This window comes from Rousettus aegyptiacus, unplaced genomic scaffold, assembly GCF_014176215.1.
Source record: "Rousettus aegyptiacus isolate mRouAeg1 unplaced genomic scaffold, mRouAeg1.p scaffold_m13_p_18, whole genome shotgun sequence".
In the NCBI taxonomy this organism is placed as follows: domain Eukaryota; kingdom Metazoa; phylum Chordata; class Mammalia; order Chiroptera; family Pteropodidae; genus Rousettus; species Rousettus aegyptiacus.
Window position 1 is genome coordinate 9,396,620 of NW_023416293.1, and position 22,381 is coordinate 9,419,000.

The window sequence follows — 22,381 nt, forward strand, 5'->3', positions numbered from 1 at the left end:
AAGGGCTGAAATAGTGAAGTTCAAATTAAGACTTCTTGCATGAGGTGACGCACTACTTGGATACACAGGCTGTATACCTGATGGATGGGATTGGATTTGGCGGGCAGAAGGAAGAGTGGAGAGTGTTACAGGGTGTCCTGGGAATGAGAGGGCGGACAGGGAACAGGCAGATATTGGTAAATTGAGAAATACATAGATTAGTGGGAAATCTTTTGGGATAAGTAACACGAACTCGGCTTAGGGCACATGGGAAAGCCAACGGGAGCATTTAGATTTGGAACAATGGGACATGAATCATGATGTTTTTCAGCCTGACTGAATATCATAATTAATTCATCTCAAACTCTTTTTTTAACAGATGAGAAAACTGAGACCAAGAGACACGAATGTAAATACGTATTAATGGGTGGCAAGGGAGGTTTAACTCAGTACTGTAATATACCTTGCGCCTCTTGTATTAAGAAATGGGTAAAAATCACTAATACATCGAAAAGAACCTGAACATGCCTACATGTGAAAGTTTCTTGTGATTTTAACGGCAAAGGAACAAGAAGGTCCTAGTTTATGCTAAAAAACAAAACAAAACAAAACAAAAAAAACAACACTATATATATATATGTATATATACATATATATGTGTGTGTGTGTGTGTGTGTGTGTATATATATATATATATATGTATATAAAACTCTCTAATTCCAAATCGTTACAAATAATGCCTCATGTATGAAAAGCCCAAGGCAGCCCTGTGAGTGGTCAGTATTTCCTGCACTGAAGTTCGCATGGAATCTGTGTGCACATGTAGCTCGGCCTGATTGCACCAAGACGAAATGGAAATTAAGTTGGCAAGTGATAATCAAAGGATCCTAGAACCACGGAACTAATCACCCCTATGCATTTAATCACAATAACATTAATTTTATGTCACAAACCCTTCCCTTGATTGAACTCCCCGGGATTCTTGCATGAACCAGTGTGGGACAGAGACGGTGTTTCTACTTACTGCACGTATACGGTTCTAGAATCCAGGACGGTCAGGGCTGGAGAATCCACGTGCTCCGGCGGCAGCTGGGCCGTGCACAGTCTGACGAGGGAGCTGTTCGTGCATCCCGCGCGTGTGCAAGCACCGAGTAGAAACTGGTGGGGGGTAAATACTGCTAAATCTAGGAAGTGAGGGAAACAAGAATTTATATTTAATGATACATTGCATTCTGGAGATCCCGCTTCTCCACATTCCTAGTTCTTAGAACTGTTAAAGCTTAGAGTAAGAAACAAAAGCCATTGGAATCAATGCCAATAAAATATAGGCTGTTTCATCCCTGAAATACACTATGGTTATTTTTAAATACACAAGTCAGTCAAACTCTTAACTTTTCCAGTTTAACGATTTGATTGTTTCCTTGAATGCCTATGGCCAGGTAAATCAGTTGGAGTTTAGAGGTAGTTCAATGGCTCTGTTAAAAAATAAATGAGGCATTTAAAATTATTTTTAAAGCATATTTGAAGACAACAGGAGTTGCTTTTGAAATGCAAATACCTAGCTTGTAACAATGACTTTGTACTTGTAATTCCTTTTGCTGAATTCCTTTCTTCTCCTGTCCACCTGACAACTATTATTTGACCTTCAAGCTGTCCAGTCTCGGCGCAAATGCCTGTTTCTTTAAGATGTCCCTAACTCATCCTGCTGTGACCCCTGGCACAAGATGGAGCTATTATCCTCTCCTTTTTCTCCCATGTACCTTTAGCATAGTGTTTGCAACGCTGTTTCACACTGATTTGGTTACATGGCTATTTGATCCATCCAAGTGAACACTGTAAGCAAAGGAATGGTGCTAGGTTCATTCTGCATCTCCAACATCTAGCGCAATACCTGGCCCATTGTAGGTTTTGAATATATATGTTTGAATAAATGAATAAGGAATTAATGAATGCAATGGTCCAGATACAGTTGAGCTAGGTATGAAAGATTATCAAGGCAGTGAAATGCTACCCCGGCCAGTAATAATCTCTCCGTCCCCTGAACTTCCCTTATACTTTATACCTGTCTTCCTTTCTAATGGATACCAAGTTCCCCTGAATTAACTAACCCATAATTTACTAATTCGTTTGTGAAATAACACGAATAATTCCTTTATCTGGATATTCAATAATTATTTTGTCGAACGCATCTAACCAACGTTCAATTGACTTTACCAAGATTTAAACATCAGTCACACTTTTATACTGTTATGAATAATCATTGTTTTGTGTTTTTTTTTCTGGAATATTTTTGAAATACTTTCATCATGATCTCAGTAACACATATTCTTAAACCTCATTAATCTTGAACCATTACCATTTCATGCTTAAGAAAATTAATGAAATGCCACCTGAATCAGGGAAATAGATTTTGTGTTGCATGAGCAGCAGAAGTAACCTGGGAAAAGAGCACGTTGATGTTCATGCAAAGTATAATGAATTGGTTAAACACGTAGGTCCTCAGGATAAAGGCAAAACTTAGTAATAATTTTACGCTAAATCTAGCTACTCTAGACCAAAAAGTGGGAATCAAGAGGAGACGACGATTTGAGTAAGCCCTGTTTTCTTCTCGACTTTATCCTACAGGCGCTACTCAGTGGTACCACGCTGAGGCGGGACCCCTCCAGCAAGGAGGACAGAAGAGGCGTTTGCGAGGACACTTCGGAGCTGGTGTTCGGACGGCATGGCGCCACCAGGGACGGCCCACGGGTGACCGGGACGGCTGCACCTCGGGTGCACGACAGGCGGGACGGCGGGGCCTCTGTTCTGACCGACATCCTGCGACACTTACGAAGTTAAAATAACGAGAGCCGTGGCCTCGGATGCCGGGAAGAGAGTCGGCTGTCATTTCCTGCGGGGAAACGGCATGCGGAGAAAAGCGCCTGCCAGCAGGTCCGACCCCGGCCCAAATCGCAACGTGTCCATGTGCTGACACAGTCTGGCGGCCACTCCCCTGTCCTTTCTTCTTCCCCTGCTGATACCTGGTGACTGGTCGGCCTCTCGGTTCTTCCATGTGTCCAAATTCCTTGCATTCCCAGGGAATGGGAAGCTGGGGGGTGGATTCTAACTCTAGACTCAGGAGGAAAACCAAGGGGACACAGAATCTAGAGAAATGAAGGGACTCCTGCAGTTAGGGACAAGCTACAGTACTGGAGCAGGAGAACGCATCCAACCTCTCTGAAAGAGCACGCCCCAGCCAGAAACTCCTCCACGCGGCCGATTTCGAATGATGCTGGGATATTTTGCACGAGTCTCTCTCCTAGCCCTTAGCAGGTCGCCTTGGTCAGCCGCCAACAAGACTGGATGCCACATCGTTCTTTGGCCAGTGGTGGGACCGTCTGTCTTGCTTTCTCACATTCAAGCTTGAGGCAGGGGTTTGGTGACGCGGCTTGCCAATGGTGAAGAAGTCATACCGTTCGAAGTCAGCCCGATACTTGGTGGCACGTGTCTGCTGGGAATCCTGAGCTGTGTCGGGCTGCTGGGGTCCAGAACGCATCGTCAGGGCCGCGCCGCGTCACGGCAGCTCCTAGTCACGGAAGGTCTCACTCCCTTTCAGGGTGCAGCCTCCCTGCTCGGAACCTACCATCACCTACATCCTCGCTCAGCCAGAACGTCTGCCTCCGAGGGGAGTCGCCTCTCGTAGCAATGAGTCCTCAGGTTACTGTCTGTGCCTGGACTCTGCTGTGACAAAAGATGCAACTCCATGGATGGAGAATCATCCATTTCTATGGTGGCTGGGACTGGGGTGGGGTGGGGGGGACCAGGATGAGGAAATGAGCATGCATAAAAGGGCGATGTGCATGAGGGGGCACCGCGTCTAGGAAACCGGGATCGAATCAGGGAACACCCCACACTGCCGAGCCCTCCGTTCTTACTTCGGGTTTCCCCTTAGACTGTGCAAGGTGAGGAGAGAAAATGGCATCATCACTCTCTACCCCAAAGACCATGGGTGCGCAAGGGGTTCTGTTTTAGGAGACAGCGCGGCTGTCAACCAAGAGTCTCGCAGGGTTTAAGGATGTTGGCGCTAGAGGCTCTGAAACATGCCGTTGGAAACAGGACCAGAAGAATCGGGAGAGCTGGGTAAGTTGGAAAGGTAAGAATCAGGGATGCTAATTAAAGCTATTATGGTAATCATTTCACAACGCACGTAAGTCAAGTCACACACAGTGCACCCGAAACCACTACTGTTGAAGGAGGCAAGACCATCGGTCAAGAGCGGTCTTTGAATTCCCCAGAGAAAGGCCCGGCAGGGGCCCCCTCCTGCTCTTAAAATGAAATTCAATAATGGTCCACGAGGAGATGCTACTTAACACCTGCTTACTTCTCCTCACTCCTTCCACGCACCAGACACATTTCTGTTCCTCTAAGTCTATTTTCTCTCTCTTTATACTTGGGTGAATTTTTCTCATCGATCAGGCTCGTCCTCCTCTGAGTGGTCTTTTTAAATCATCTAACAACATGACAACCATCATTCCCAGGCACTCTCTTGTCATTTCACCTGGTTTCGTTCCTTATCGAAATTCCCAAAGCATGAGAACAAAGTGTCTTGTTGTTTGTGTCTTGACTGTGCGTCCCTCCCAGGAGAATGTGAACCCCTTGACAGCAGAAAGAGATTGCTCTATCATGTTTACCACGATATCTCCAGGATCGTGTGACGTCCATGCCTTTCTATTCGTTGAATGGGTCAATGGGCAAGACCGGAGAGGGCTCTCAATGCCTGTTATCAGATTGCCAATTTTTTGATATAATGTCTAAAAAACTCCAAGGTGTCTAATGAATCCAATTATCGGACCAATGGCGGGGTTCGTAATTGTGAGATGAAGGTGAGTCACTATTAAAATTTATTAAAAATATATATAAAATATACACATATTTTCTACCTAAAAATAAGAAAAAAAATCACTATGTAAAAACAAGAAAAAGGCAGAGTTGTACTTGTTCAAACGCCCAAATGTAATTCTCAAACAGGGAGCTTCATAAAAAAATAGGAGACAGCGGCATGACAAAATGTTAACAGTGGTTCTCTCGGAGGGAGGGCGCATAGATGATTGTTTTGACTGCACGGATTTTTCAGATTTTCTAGGATATGCGGACATGTCATAAATGGAGAAAAGACAGCTGTGGTTCACGAACACCAATTCGTTATGGAAGGGAATGCACGCCCGAGACCCACTTGACATCTATCAAACCCCCTATGTCATCCTCTTCCCTCCCCCAATGAGGTCAGCATTGGCTCGGTTTCCTTTTCAATCATTAATCCCTTTATTTTTATTTTTATTTTTTGGCAACTCCAACATCCTCAGGAATGACTCATCTCTGAATCTGGCTTCGCTCTAACTTCCTCCAATGTAATGCTCTTCACCTCTGCTTCATTTATTCAAGAGTCAGCAGAGTTGTACCCGCCACTTGATCACCTCTGGAACTATCTCCGAGATTCTTAATTTAAAATCTACCCTATCCGACCACAAACTGGTAACCTTCCACCTTTCCCATTCGTCGCATTAAGGCAGCCACTCCTCTGCTTCCACGCAGGGTCCGGTCTCTTAGTCCTTCCTCATTTCCAGAGTATTCGCAACGTTTGCATTTTCCTCGCTATGATCTTTCAGCACCCATTTAAAATCCTGACTGCCTAAATCCCTGGAGTCCTTCTATACCTACCATCCGATTTCTCTAACACGTCTCGTATCTCTAAGATGTGACTGGGAGACATTGCTAAACGTACTCAGCCTACTATAATTTTAGGTTTTCCAATCTGAACTGGACCCTTGGCGGCCCTCAGGAATAGCTGTGCCGATCCTCTCTCTCTCTCTCTCTCTCTCTCTCTCTCTCTCTCTCTCTCTCTCGCTGTCTCTCGCTGTCTCTCTCTTCTCTTTTCATGGGTTGGCCAGTTCTCTGGCGGAACCAAATGGGGTCTCAAATTGAAGCCCTCGGGTCATGCTCTCCCCTCTGAACCCCTATAAAGCTTGCATCTGTGTCATCCGGGGTCGAGATCAATATGGCTGTCATCAATATCAATAAAGTTTTCTTCTGCTGCTGCTCTTCCCTGCCTGTGACCCTATGTCTTTTTCTTATTTAAATTCTCATCTAAATTTCCCTCAATTAAATTATCGATCCAGGATTTATCTATCGCATAGGTTCTCACTGTGAAACGGAATGTGACTGAGCAGAAAGCAGAAGTCGCTGGAAAGCTGTCCCGGACAAAGCCGTTATGGGAACAGAGGAGACTCAGGGTTTAGATATAATTTTGGGTGTAGTCCCTCCCCTCCTCTACCTCAGATTCACCAAATTGATGGAATAAAGATAAAAAGAAGGGGACAGAAATGTGCAGGATCTTGGGAAGTGGGGCCCGATTCCCATATCCAAGGAAGAGTCCCAGGCAGGGGACTGTCCCCAGCAAAAGACAAGACCTTGCTGCATGTAGGCAGGCAGGGACACAGAAAACAAAGATCTCGGTTTCCAACACGTGAACCGGAAGCAATGAGAAGATCTACCGGATCTGAGTGGGTTACCCTAGGAGTGATCCCTTCGCACAGGGGAGGGAAGTGACTCGGATGGCCTCACTCCAAATGCCAAGACACTATGGAAGACCCTGGAACCATGGGGGCCCCTGAGAGACGCTGTGGGGAGTGAAGTCGGATGAGAAGCTGAGATATAGGAACAAAGATATAAATGGTAATAGAAATGGAGATATCGGTACATGTCTCATTGGCTGAAATTTATAAACGCTCCATGCTCAGATGGCACGTTATTTACACTTATGAACATACAGCCAAGATTTTCAAACCGAGGCAGAATTAATTTTTTTTTATCCAATTGATTTTTGTTAAGATAAATTAATTCTCCCAAATTATTTTTAGGCCACGTATCTGGTTCCGCAAATCTGACCGCTGACGCTTCTGCTAAAGCAGGAACCGAGGATCTTCTTTAGATTCGGAAAATTTGAGAAGTACGGACTCAGTACTACCAAGAAAGCCGGGCTGATTAAATAGCTTTTTTGACTTCCGAGTCATTTTTATGCCTGGACTGTCCTCCCACGTCCCCGCGGTGGATTATTCTTAGTGCATTTCCATACGAAGATGAAGTGCCACCCGTGTCCTTTGAATAATGAGGCATGGAAAAAAGAAAAGAAGGGGACAGAAGCTCACGTGACCCATGGCTGAGGACGCCGCACAGGTGGCCCGACTCTGAAGTCCTGGTGACATCGGGGGAGACGGTGAGACGAGAGAGAAGAGGCCGCGTGGGGCGGGGCGTGGCTATACGAATCGGGGATGAACGGCAGAGGAATTTTTTATATATATGAAAAAGCGTTAATTTTAAAAAGAAAAAAAAAAAAAAGAGGGTCCTAGGAGAAGCTAGACTGAGGCGTCCTTCAGGGCGAAGCCACAAACGAAGCCACCGGTTTAACATTTCGTGCCAAGAGGAAGGACTATGATGGTAACTCCTCCCCCTCCCTCACTGCAACTGATTTGGTGATTAAGTCTCTACAGATGAGATTAGGCCCTTCGAGGGCGGTGCGATGGATCAATGGATTCGAACAATTGCAGGTATGTACACAAACCTGAGAGGAGTCAATGGTGGGGGTGGGGGGGGTACCCTGAAAGCACGAGGCCACTGTTTGTCAGAGCCCCGAGCAACACCATCTTGTTTCCCATTTGCTTGATTGCATCATTTGCATAAGAACACAGAGCTGTGTGGACAGGGAAAAACAGATCCCTCTGATCCGCATGAGAAATGGACCCACAGGCATTATCCTCAGACAGGTTCCACGCCACGCACCCCACTGCATGGAAACCTCACTGATTACTGCCAAGCCAACTATAATTTACAATACTGGCCATGAATTACATGCTATTTTGCGATTGATTTCATGCTGTTGTTCAGAGAATTTCATTGATCTCAATTTACAAAATGAACCAATAAGTAGGCAATGATTTTCTTTTAACTCCTGGTGTAAACTGAGGAATTTATATCTTTTTATCGGTTTCTCCCATCGGAAAATTACAAAGCAGTTCTTATTACCCTAATGCGTGTTATCTAGCTGTTTTTCTAATAATCTCCCAGTATTTCATAAATAGAAAATGCTGCTTTTCCCGATTCTCCTCTCTCCTCTACGCTCAACCTTTCCAGAAATCATCACCTAGATGTTTAAAAACGTTGGCGCGATCTAGGCCGTCGCTGACCACATCTCCTTCTGTCACTTGGAGTCCCAGCTTGAGGACCACTGCGCTGTCACGGCTCAGCGAGGACACATCTGGGGCGGTGGCCCTAAGAGGCGGCGTGTTTCCCACGGCCGTCGCCAAAGCAGCGAGCTACGCCCGCGTGCGCGGGGGATGTCGGCTTGCCTTCGTCTCCGCCACCGTGCAGTCCTTGCTTCACGGCTGCTGGCTCAGCCCTTTGGGTCCAGGGAAATCAGGCTCTGGCCTGATTGAATCAAGGCAGGGGCTTCCGACGGCCTGGGCATCACTGCCTTTCTGCCCCCCACAGACGCCTCGCCCTGCGGCATGCTTCTCTTCGGCCGGGTGAACCATTACCCCGGCGCCCACGTCCAGCACCTCCGTTTTCTAAGCTGGGACGCGGAGCTGGGATCCCTTCGTCTGGGAGGGACTCGTACGTAGAACTGCACCCCCGCCGCGTCACGAAACTCAACGCATTTTCTGTTTGTGCTCACCATGTTTTCCGCCTCGTCAGAGAAACCCACACGCCTCCCTTTCGTGAAAATCCTGCTCAGAGCTCATACGATTCACGGAGCATCTCGTGGTTCTCCTTAATGTGTACATACTTTTGCATTCTGTTTAGATGCTTTTTTCCTTTTTTTTTGAAACAAACATCCCTCGTGAGTACCCTTACGCCACTGACAAGCATGCATCGCCTCACAGGCCTCCCCTGCTGACTCTTCATACTTCGGACACTCCCGATGGTTGAGGAGTAAACAAACGCTTCATTGCAATAAGAAAACCAACTCTAAATAAAGACAGACCCGGCCCCTCTAACAGGACAGTAGTCAGAGGCTTGCAGTGGGGGAGCCCAGACTGCTGGGAGTTGTCAATCACTAGTTTGGAGAGAGAGAGAAAAAAAAGAACTATTACTGTCAGTTGTGATAATGAAGGGTGGTGCTTCCTCCTTTTCCTCTTTTCTTCTTGGCTGTTTCTAACCAAAGGCTTCCAAGCAAAGCTCCTTAGGCTGACAGCATTCTCAGCCAGCTGTCTTCCAGCCTGGCTTCCTGAGCACCTCTAATACTCAATTTGTAAGAAATTATACTGTATGAAGCCCAGAGTTGTTTTTCTCAGTTACTTTTATAATACTATAACCCTAGAGCAGCAACCCCCCCATCTCTCTCTCTCTCCCTCCCTCCCTCCTTCTCCCTCTACACACACATGCACACGTGCGTGCACGCACACACACGCATACATCCACCAATCCTCTACCACCTATCTGGCTTGTGGACAATGAGAGAGAGAATTAGGAAGTCAGTCGCCGGCTTTCCGTTTTCATAAATGCTTTGAACAAATCACAGAGAACTGAGATAACATTCCGGGAATACCTCTGAACAAACTTCAGTCACATAACTTAGCCAGACATCCCATGCAAAACTGAAAGTTCTCCCCCAGATTTACATGGGTATTTACTACTATCGTATTCTTTAATAACCTTAGAGGCCAGTTAATATATTTCAAGACAATATTCATGGGACATATTGTTAAACAACACAAATTAATGAGACATGATGAGAATAACGGTAAGTGTCTGGATACCTGTGGCAAGAAAATAGTAAATTTACAAACCAGTATTCCTCACAAAATATAGTTAAGGTAAGATACCATTAACTCGGTGATAAGAGTAGCTGTAACCCTGGCTACCTACTACTTGGCATTCACCACACAGCACATTTCGTACTCTGTCATCTAAGTCTCAATATAACTGAAACGGGTCCTGTTATTCTCAATATACAGATAACAAAACTGAAGCTCAAAGAGATCAGCTGTGTAAGGCCCACACCAAATGCCACCTGGCTGCACCCAGAAAGCCAGGCGAGAGGACTCGGGCGGGGTCCCCCATGGCCAGGCTGTGCTCGCTTCACAAAGTGGACTTCTCCCAGGCCACACTCTGACACTGTCGGCTTAGTGAAGTACAGCTTTCCATGCAAAGCCATCATCAACTCTTAAATATTAACAATTATTCCAACCTAGTCCACACCGGACACTATAAACAGAAGTAATGAGTCGATAAAAAAGTATGTCTCTTTGGGTAGCCAGGCACATACACATTTTTCTTCTGGCAAATTCTCACGCTGCCCTCAAGACACAAATCGAATGCCGCCTCCTACAGGAAGCCTTCTCTCTAGTTTGAATGAATCCCTCCTTTTGTGCTTCAGTGGAATATTTTTGATCCCTACGTTAGCACATTATATAACTTTACTTCATTATGTACCTTACTGTGTCTTCAACACGAACTCTTAGAAGATGGACTTCAAAGTCCAAGAGGAATCTTTTGGGGCCCCGGCAAGGAAGCAGGGGGCACACTCAAAGGGAATTACTGGAGAGAGCCACGGGAGGGGCCATTCACAGAGTGTGGAGCCAGGTTAGGGGAATATTCAGGAATAGCAATGGACCCGGTGGCTAGGGCCAGGCTGAGCCACAGCCACTCAGCCTGGGAGTTCACGGCCAGCTGGGCAGAGGCCCGTGCTGTGAGAGGGCACGTCCCTTCTGTATGGGGGGACAGCCACTGCCCGGCGGGACCCTCGCAGGCACGGAGGCTGGAGGGCAAGCCCCCCTGCCTGGCTGTGCCCTCCGGCGGCGGAACCCAAAGAGAACCCAGAGGCAAAGGCACAGGACTAGGTAGAGAAGCGTAGAGAACGCATCTACAGGAGAAATTTGTGAGCGCGTTATCCGTAAAAGGCGACACATATTTTGATATAAATTGCCAATTTTCACCACACAGCATTCTATGAAAGAAGTCTTTTCCCAATCTCCCCAATAATACTGAGATGTATTTAAAAAGACTCACGAATTTGATAAATGTTTAGTGTTTCATTTTATTATTTTATTTTATTTTATTTTTGTGGCTACATTTACATGCCCTCTCCCTCTTTGGGAAGCCCTTGTTTATCTAATGTGCCTATATCTGATGGAGTGTTCCTTTTTTTTCCCCTAATTAATTATCAATAACTCAATAGTTTTCAGTTATAGCATCAAGCACAGTTCCTGTTATTTAGCAGGCTCTCAATAATAATATATTATTTGTAAAATATTTTGTCTTAGTTTGTCACCATGGAAATACCCGGTGATGTTTACTATGGTACTTGGCCAACTGGTGCCAACCTTGATTCTAAGCACATGTGAGAAAACCCACATAGTGACTCGGAAATGCATGAAGACTGCAGGAAACAGATTATTCACTAGCAGGTGACGGCAGTTAACAAATACAAGTAACAGAGTATTAGAATATAAGTATTAGAGTCCAAGTATATAAGTATGAGCCTTAGTTGTATATTCGGATTAATAAGATCGGAGAAAATGTGTGATAAATCTATTTACATCTATTGATCTCTATCCATCCACCATCCATCCATCCATCCATCCGTCCATCCATCATACATTACTTTATATTCAATTCTGCATATAAACAGTGTGTGCCCACGGCATCAAGGCTCATCCTCTACGAGTCTTTATATTTCTTAAGTGGGCACTGTCTTTAAGGCACGGGTTTAGGAAAGAAAAGTGAAAATCAGCATAGTTTACAGGTCACAAGTGACAGGGGAACCGGATCTCTTTCCTTTTTCAGTATCACCCAGAACAACCGTATCCACTTTTGCTCTCAAAAACTGTCCAAAACAACAATGACAACAAAACAAACAAAGAAACACAAAAACCCGAAACGAAATAGATTAACATGTGGTTATTGACCCTGAGGAAATGATACAACCTCATCTGGATACTATAAAAAATACTATGAAAGATAAATGGACAGATGCATACAACATTAACCATATTTTACAAAAGGAAATATGGTAATACTACAGATGTAAGGCAAAATATCTGAATCCAGGACTGCCTGGCTATACCTAACACAGCAAAAGTATGCATTAATGTTATATGTATATGCCGACCATTTAAAACAATACTTGACATAAATAGTAATATATATTTATTAACTAAAAATGTTCATGAATGTGATTATGCACTTACTTATATAGTGATTTGAATTTTCCTTTTTTTTTTTTTTAGGAAATCACTTATTTAATCTTGAGAGAACCTGTATGTATGCACACAGTAAAAATTAAGCTAGTACAGTAAAAAAGAGTACAAGATGAAAAACAAAAGCCCCCCTCCCATTTCCAGAGTTTGGTACTTAAAATTTTAAACATTGGGACAAGAAACTCTGACACATACTGAGAGTGTTATGACAGATTTCACTGATAAAGCTGGTACTGGCTATACGTGAGTGTGGTTAATAACCATGTAGTCAGCTCACCTTTTATTTTCCTTGATGAAGTTGCTATTATGTAAAGCTAGGACCCATTACAAAAGCAGGCAGACAAAGCTTTAAATACTACTGGATTGCACTACGACATGAGAAAATGAGGAAAAATGGTAGGAGAGAGAAGCGGAGGGGAGAAGGAATCAGCAAAGACAGTTTCAAGTTTAGTTGTGATTTGAATTAACATAAGTGAATCACTGAAGTTTTAGGCTTCAGTTTCTTCATTTGTTAAAAAGCAAAGTATATCGTTTGTAACATCTCTACCTATGATTGTTGTAAAGATAAAATAAGGCAGCCACAAAAGCATCTTACGAAGGAGAATGCAGTACTCAGGAGAGAGAACAATTTCAAACTATCATCAAAGAGAGCAGAAACTGATTCTATTTAAATGTCACTCTCATCAATTAATGCTTATAAATACCACTAATACACTTTTAAAATATACTTTATCACATAATTATCTAAAGCCCCGTGACATTTTCTTTCATTTAAATCCAAAACAAATACTTGTTTTCTCATGAAAGGATGCATATTTACTTGATAGATATACACTTTCAAATAGCTTTGCCATTCATTTTTATATTTACTCCACAAATATTTGCTGTGCATCTACTATCTGTTTTATATGCTGAGATACAGCAGATAACAAGATATGTACAAGATACTTTCTGATATTTCTTTTGAATTACACATTGTTCTGGTTGGTTCTCAAACTTCCAGGGTGCTAGGCTTTATTTTGTATAGACATTTATTATGTACCAGTGATTCTAAGCTACTCTATTGCTTATAATGTAAAATAGTAAATGAATGGAGAAGAACATTTGTGAAAAATTACAAATTTCAGTGTGTCTCCTATGATGGGGACTGAACTACTACTCATAAAAAGAACTAATTTATGGAAGAACTCTAGTTTCACTGATTAACAAATTACAATGAGTGTATTAGCACTGAAATACAGACATAAAATTGAAAATAATGTATTAGCATTAATATTTTACTATTAGCCCTCCAAATGCTTACATTTTCATGAATTCCATAGATACTGAACTTGAGAAATACCTACTTTAAAGTTTGTGGGAGTTCACTTTATGTAGCTTTATGGAAAACATTTATTTGATTTATATTTTAAAAATCAAGCTTAACTTTATAGCAGGAATTCAGCTCAGGGGGAATCTCTTAAAATTATCTATATAGTCTTTTTTGACAACCAGAGTTCCAACCTAATAGAATTTATGACCTGCATCTTGTTGATTTTTGCATAATAGAGCTACACAAGTGGCAAAAAGTGACTTTCTAATCTCCCTACATGAAATAGATATTCAAATATTTGATAGTATTTCCCTAAGAGTTGCTGGACTTATATATATTTCTACAATACGGTGGGGAAAAAAGTAAGAGAGGGCAATATAAAAATATCATCTTTGCAAAATAGCTTTTAAAAGTTGGGATACAGGAGACAAATTTCCCTAAACTCTACTGGAATTTTATTTTGACTCAAACTCTTTCTCTACTAAGTTTGAACATAACTCGGTAGTATAATAAATTGAAATGAGACTTTTAAACCAAGGAAAAGGAAATTTTTGTTAAGTCTTAAGTTATTCACTTATACTCATCTGAGATTTCCCACTTATAGTAAACCAACTATTTTGTTTAAATGTGTACCGATATTTTGGTTGCGATTCCATGAAATTTACTTATATTGCCACTATGAATGTTCAAAATAATTGATGGATTTAACGTGCTTTAATCAAATGAGTCATATCTGTAGCCATGGGATGGTACCTGTCTCAGGTTTTGCACAAAGTAGGTGATTATGAGCTTTGTAATAGTCTGTGTAGATGTGCAGCATCGAGAGGTTGAAAGTACATATTGACCCGGTGCATATCGAGCATTCGGTCGTATGTCAGTTCTCTACTACCAATTAACTTGGATCTGGCTGTAGCATCAGACAAATTACTATATCTGAATATCCCTCCGAATACCGACCGGTCAGGCATTCTGGCAAATTCTCCACATAATAATATCTAGCTCTTCCACAAATGATATCATGGATTCCCTCTGCCCTCCATTCTGAAAATGATCTTATTGTTCTACTATAAGCACACACTCTTTCATGTCTTCAGGATAGACCATGAAAGACACGGTTTCTACCCTCAAGGCACTCACAGTGTAGTGAGAAAGACAACTCAATCAACCGAAGATTCTAGTAGAGTACGCTAAATATGCGAGACATGGGAACACAGAGGAAAACTGAGAACCACACGTGGATTCTGCAGCAGGGCACCCCTTCCTCGACTACTCCTAAGAACACACAGTAAAGATGCATCGATAGGGGCTGGATGTATGAGCAAGTTAATGAATCAAACAACCGCAAATGAGCATTCTTGAAAATACGTTGTTCTAACATTCCTGACGAGTTATATACCAAAAGGAACAAACAAACAAATACATGTTTGCTTAATTTTCACTACCTTGGTACACAGGTGGATGCAATCATTGCGATGACTACGCAGTTTGTGGGCTGAAGTGCATTCTTACAAAGTTAACATGTTGAACCCCTACCCGCTGGTATCTCTGAATATTATTGCATTTAGGGATAGGGTTTTTAAAGAGGTGATTAAGTTAGAATGAGGCCTTTAGTGTGGGCCCTAATCCAATTTGTCCTTTTAAGGACAAATGCCAGTGTCCTTATAAGAAAAGCTGGACACAGACACCAGAGATCATGCTCACGGAGGGAAGACGTGAGGACATAGCCAGAGGTGGCCATCTGCAAGCCCAGGACAGAGGTCTCGACAGAAACCAAACTTGCTGACACCTTGATCTTGGACTTCCAGCCTCCAGGGCTGGATTTTGTTAACCGACGTCACCAAAATAAAAATTAATTTAAACAAGGTTAAATTTCTACGACTTGCAACTGAAAGACTCAGGACTAATGAATTTACTGACTTTGTAAAACCAGGAATGAGTAATAACCACTGCTTCTGAACGATTCGAATTTTTGCCTTTGATAGAATCAAATATATTATAAAAGGCATTTATAATTTAAGGTAGCTATCAAAAACTAAGCTGAATGAGAAAATTTTTTTTTTTCTTTCCAGTTTCTTCACTGAATTAACCCTTTACAAAAAGAGGCAACCTAAGCTTTCCTGGGTATTACTCTTTTTCTGTATTTTTGATAGAGAGACACTATTTTTAAAATAATTCATAAAACTATCAAGGCAATTTTACCATTTAGAGAACTGAAGGATTTATACGGACCTACTAAAAACAATGAAAATATCGAACAAAGTAAGATAAAAGGAATGAGTACTTTGAATTTAATCCTTGCCTCTTTTTCCTTCTTCTTCTTACATATTTGATACAACTAAATTCCCTAAATATCCCTGACGTCTGCATACGGGGTATTCCACTATATCATTTACAGCTTTAGAGGTTTTAATCCCTCTCTGCCTTTATTTTCAGAGAAAGGACACCCTATTAATCTGAGAATGCAGGATCTGTTAATAGCGGTATTCTCCTATAGTTTGCTGAATTTTCTAAATCGGATAGAAAGACAAAGCTTATCCAGATGTGGTTTTATAATGATTTCACTAGGCTTTACTCCATCATCGAGGCCCCTATAAAAATACAGTTTTAGGCTTAGTCTCTGCAACAAGGTTAATGGAAATCTGCACCAAGGGTAAATACTTCAGCGGATTGTGTCATCAGGAAATATTTAAACACCATTTAAAAGGATTTAAAATAAGTAGATTTTACACTGACTAATGCACAGAAATATAATACAATAGAACTGTTAACAAATAAACATAATGCTTTTCTCTCTTTCCACCACCCTTTTGCCATCTGTATTGTTAAGTCCAATTAGCTTCCTGCGTTTACAGTTCTAACCTACACGTCCTTTCACCTACTGAACAGAGATGACAGCTGTACAGGTTCCGCGGTGACGGTTCTGGAGTAATGTCACGTTTCAATGATTTATTTTTGAATACGCTGCTTAGCTCGTGCTGCATCAATTCCAAAACTCCCTCGATGGTTCCCCACTGCCTCAGAATGAAGTTCACACGTCTGAACGTACCTGGAGCCCCTCTGATAACGACTCCCGCCTTGCCTCTCGCACTCACGACCACTCGCCGAGGACGCTCGGTCACATGAGATCGCATGCTATTTCATTCTCATGAGATGCACATTCACAGCTCTTTGCCATTGACTAGTCATCCTGGTTCCTCGACTTGCTTGTTTTGTTTGTTTTTCAGTTCTGAAACTCTAAAGCCTGAAAAAAATTCCTTTCCTCCGTAACACTATTGTTTCCAGATGGTTTACCTGTTTCTTTGTTTCATACCAGTTACAGAAATTACCAGAAACTAGACAACATTATATCCAGTTGTATCCATTTCTAAGTGATCCAAGTAGGAAAGATGGAAATCTCTTAAACATATATAGGTAACTCCCAACCTCTGATGTAATGACTCGTACATAAATTTGTCTGTAATTAAATTGAATATGTAGTTTAGGAACGGGCCTGAAGAGTTTTTTTTTGGGGGGGGAGGGGACAGTAAGAATCTTCATTATGATATAACAATAACTGCATTACTCCCACAATTGAAAGCATGTGTTTGGTGATCATTTGCTGTTTTCATTAGAGTCGTGAGCACTATGCTAGCCATGTGTTAATCCTCACATTGAGCCTCTGCAGTACGAACTGTTATTTCCATTGTATCAGGAAACCAAGGCTTAGCAAAGCCACACCTGGGCAACCCTGCCTGTGAACCCTGTGGCACGAAGCCTTCTCGGAATGACTTCCAATGACTGTCGCCCTCGTACGAAGTCCCCCCCTCGAGTGCGGGTGAAATGCGCGGCGACGCTGAGATGACATTCCCGTGACCGCCCGACCTCCTGTGGAAGAGAGACGCTCCGGGTGCGTTCCCGATCCCATTACGGGCCCTTTAAAAGCAGATTCTGCAGATGACGGCGCAAGTCGGAGAGACCCAAGGCACAAAGGGGATTTGACGTCGAAGAAGTTCCGCTCCACCGAGACAGAGGGAGCCGCCAGAAAAGACCTGCGAGTGGCCTTGGGAAGTCAGAAGCAGCCCCTGGCTGACAGCCAGCAAGAAACCAGGGATGACCGTCCCAGCACTGCTCGGAATTTGGCCGGCGATGGGCACAGCCTGGGAGCGGATTCCCTCCCACGGCTTCTCAAGGGAAGTCCCGACCGCCCAACTCCTTGATGCTGGCCTAGCGAAACGCTAATCAGGAACCCGGCCAAGCCCATCCGAACTTCTGATCCACAGCGCTGTGAGCTAGTGAATGGGTGCTGTCTCAGGCTGCGCACCAAATCCCTGACGGGGACGGCCATCGGACTGAGTTGCAGACGGCAGAATGAGCCAGAAGTGACACAAGCCACTCCCAGACATGGCCCCCAAATTCTCTCACCTATTATTCTTCTCTCACCTATTATTCTTCATGCTCTTTCCTCACCTGCTGCGACAATGGTGGTAAATCCAGGACAACAACCTGGGGAGCCAGGTGTTAATCATAGAAGGACCTGAATCTGTCCGTGTCCATGAATGATTGTGTAGAGGAAGGAAACTTTGCTGACCAAACTCTTTGCCTGTGTAGAGCTGTTAAGTGAACAAGAAATAAATTGTGTCTGCCATGAAAAATGTATGTGTGTGTGTGTGTGTGTTAACATCATCTAGGATTATCCTAATTAATACAGAGAAGGTTTTATAAGATTTGAGAACTCGAGGGGGAGAATGATCCAGGTAAGAACTAGGGAAAGAGTTCGTCTGTTTGAGATGTAAGAAACAATAGCAAGGGTCCTTCTCTAACCATCTCCCACTGAAACGCAAGTTCCACTAGGGCTGGGCCTTTGCAAGTTTTGTTTTCCACTGGGTCTACACCCGTGAAAAAGGTATTGAGTGTCCACACAGTAGGTAGCCAATAATATGCATTGAATGAATGAACCATTCCAGATAGAAGTGTTTTGTTTTGTTTTTGTAATTATTTGATCATTGTTGTGGAACGTATCAGTTTTAAACTGATTTGGAATAGATGCCTTATCTTCTCTAACTTTTTTAGGTATTTGAGAGAAGTTTTAGAATACTATTAATTGTATCGTCAAATATATAGAGTTATAGGTTTGAGTCCCCCACAATATTCACATGCTGAAATCCTAGCCCCTAGCACCTCCTAATGTGAACTTATTTGGAAACAGAGCCTTGCAGTTGTTATTAGTTAAAACGAAGTCATTAGAGTGAGAGCCCTAATCCCACATGGCATGTGTTCTTATAAAGAAGAGAAATCTGGACCCAGGCGGCACACACAGTAAGCCTCACGGAAAGAGGAAGGCAGAGATCAGGACGCTGCACCTACAAGCCAAGGAACACCGAAGACGGCCAGCGAACCACCAGGAGCAGGGTGGCAGGAAGGAGACAGACCCTCCTTCACAGCCCGCAGCAGGAACCAGCCCTGCGGACACTGGTCTGGGCCTTCTGGCCCCTGCATTGGGCAACAATATATTTCTGCCGTTTAATCCACACAGTTTGTGATACCGTGCTGTGGCAGTCCTATCAAACTAACACAAGTAATTTAGCAACAACAACAAAATTGCTACATATTAGATAATTAAATGAAAAATTCTAAGAAGCTACAGGAACATCCTACCTCATTAAAACTGTTTACTACATTTAGCATATTAATTACTTCTGAATTATGCATTGGTATTTGTTGTCATTTACTTTAAAATATTAATTTACTAATTCTCAGTGTTTCTTCAATTTAATCAGTTCATTTCAACTCAATTCAATAAGAGTTTATTAGATGCCACTGGGTCTTTATTCCTTAGGTGCATACTACAGAGATTAAGAAAATAATGACATGACAATTGTACTCAATATATTTACCTTCTTGTTCTGAATCAAGATTCGTCCCCTTTGAAATAAGTTAATATAGAAAGACAGAATATAGTCATGTGATAATTTTAGGAAAATGATATAGAAAAGATTCTATGAATCAAAGGAAGGTGTAGGACTCAAGGTATAGCATCAAATATGTGTAATGTTTTAATGACAATAGCTAGTACTACAAATGTGGAGAATACCATACTTGACCCTGGCTAGAAGAAAATGAGTAAGGTGACCAATCTGATTAAATATCAAGGTAAAAACTAGGGAGAACTAAAAAGGTACATATTAATAGGTAAATACCATCAGGTACCTAAAATATCCATCCTTCATACCAATTTTATCATCTATTTTAAAATTGGGAAACTACTATAAAAATTCTGCTTACTAATATCTGAACTGCAGAGAATTTGCAAGGTAAAAAGACTTCCTAACAGAAAAGAAAGTGAAACTCTAGAGGCCCCTTATTGGGGGATAATTGCTATTAATGCTGGTCGGTGTGCATCCATATCTGTGTACAGACACATCCGCGCATACGTGCACACGTGGACATGCATGTTTTACTAAAACAGACCCAAGTATTATACGTCGTCTGCTAAAATACTTGTTTTCAACATCTTTGCATAGCATTCAATGTTCATCTACAGCTTCTAAAGCTATATGGCTACACAATATCCCATTATTGGAGATTTAGAAGTTCCCCCCCCCCCCCGCAAAGTACACAGGCCAGTGATTTCCTGTGTTAAGTTCTAACTTCACAGAGGAAGCCTTTCTATAATTATTATTATTATTTTGGGGGGACTTAGAGATCTGGACTTGAAGGAAGAGGCAGATGCTTCACATTACAAATACCCCAATGGCTTCCTGGGAGGTGGGGGCATAAAGCTGACCCTCTCCTGGCAACTGCCCGTCAGGCGGAGCGCTCAGCATCGGACACGGGAATGCAAAGACTCCTCCCTCTCGCGCCTACATCCTCCAGAAACGTCAGTGATGAGAGAGCGCCTACTATTTAATTCCATTTATAATAAGTACACGAACAGCACAACGAATCTATGCTGTTGACAGAAAAGTGGTCCCCAAGTTAGGACATAAGACTTAAGAGCGAAAAAAAAAGGGAGAGATTCTGGGGTGCTGACAGAGATCTGTTTCTTGATGTGGGTGCTGGTTCCAAAAAAACGTGTTTAGTTGGTGAAGATTCGCCAAGCTGTTTATTTAAGATTTGTTCACTCTTTTGGAATGAATTTATAACTCATTATAACTCGTAAACAATAAATTAAAGGCAGCTTTCAAATATGTTCACAATTCTAGGCAGCCTCTATCTGTCAGGCCCTCAGGGGAAGGACACATTCCCACACTACTTTTAGGACTCGAAAACTCCACTGCTCTTCTAAGTGGATGCTATCCCCACTGTCCATCCAAAATCCCTTTGAACAGAGCCCTTTCCTACCATTTAAGAGAATGTTATTCATCAATTAGAGTAGCGAATTAAAGGTAATATGTGGGTATCTATCTTAAAATGTGAATTACATGTTTAATTTTTTCACATACCAGCGCACTGTAGAATCATCTTAGAGTAAGGAGAACACTTGGGTTACATTGTTCACAATTAACCACAATTGATATTGAAACATTCTGTACAAAATGTTTCATTTCACTTGACCATTCGTCATGGCTCTTTAGAACAATGCAGACAGTCTTCATTAACCCAAGGATCTGGCATGTAGCTGAACCCTGAGCAACTCTCCTGGAGTTGGGTCCCAAAGTTAGTAGCTTGGTAACTTGTCCTCTGAAGGCTCTAGCTGCTTGTCACCATTTAGGCTTTTTTTCCCCTTGTATCCTCAAGGTTTCCTAGACTTTGCATGATTTAATGCTATATCTCTATGACATAAACAGGGCACAAGTGCGACTTAGTTTGTAACGGAGAGGCACAGTGACTCACAGATGAGATCACTGCCTTACCTGAAAACCCTCCCACAGCCTGTCTTGTTAATATGCGGCCTTATGGATTAGAACACAAGCATATTAACAGTGTTCCCCTCAGGAATATCGCCTCGTGCATGAGGGTCGATTTAGATGCACTGAACCACGATATTCAAAAATACGAAATTAAAGAAAATATCAAGGTTAAGGTGACGTTTTATTTTGCTAAGAATTATCTTTTATAAGCTATCAGTATAAATAAATAAAATTTAGCTAAAATTTGTAGCGTGTTAATACGATTCTTCATAACACTTGGTTAGAAATTCCTAACCTTTAAATGTTTTTTTTGTGTGTGTGTTTTTGTTTTGTTTTGTTTTGTTTTTTATTGTGCCATAAGCAACGCAGCTTCTTCTACGATATATTTCTCATCGTAAGTCTTAACTGTTTGGAAGGTTCAAGATGAACATTTCTGTTTTGCTGTTTAGACGCGATCCTTTTGACCTTGGCAAATAAGACCAAAAAGTTTCAGCACTTTTAGCTGTTTAAAGGAAGATATAAATACTTACTGCCTGACTTTGCCAGAATCCATCAGCTTTCTCTCTCTTCCCCCTACACACACACATTCACACACACACACGCACACACTCACTTCTTAAACTGCCATTATCTTTGTCTGTTTGTCTCAGTCTTAGGGACAGAAGAGCAGGCCCTGAGAAAGCCCCACTAGGAAGATGCTCTCCATGGTGCTGAAACCAGCTACTCGCTCTAGTAATTGTAAGCGGTAATGTCTTACGTTGGGTGAACCAAGGACAAATTGTGTGGCTAAACACCACCACCACCACCACCACCACAAGACTGCCCTAAGAGATCGCTACACTTTCTTTACCAGTCAGCACATCTCACTTAAACCTCCCTGTGAGGGCCGTAGGACACCTCCCCGACGGCCCTCTTTTGTTATCCTCGTTTCTCGGAACTTTGTAGGCTTCTCTAAAACGTCTCACAAACTTCTCAACGATGGCCACTTTCTGGTAGGGTGCTCATTTAAATGAGAATGATCTGGTTGG

At 42.4% G+C, this 22,381-nt stretch overlaps 1 protein-coding gene across 1 annotated transcript in view; it reads right to left on the reverse strand.

Moving 5' to 3' along the window:
* Positions 1-22,381, reverse strand: part of USH2A (usherin) — a 526,768-nt gene that overhangs the window by 248,538 nt on the left and 255,849 nt on the right. The window contains exon 32 of the mRNA XM_036235436.1: positions 1,004-1,163. Coding sequence (XP_036091329.1) covers positions 1,004-1,163 — 160 coding nt within the window. The remainder of the gene's footprint in view (positions 1-1,003; positions 1,164-22,381) is intronic.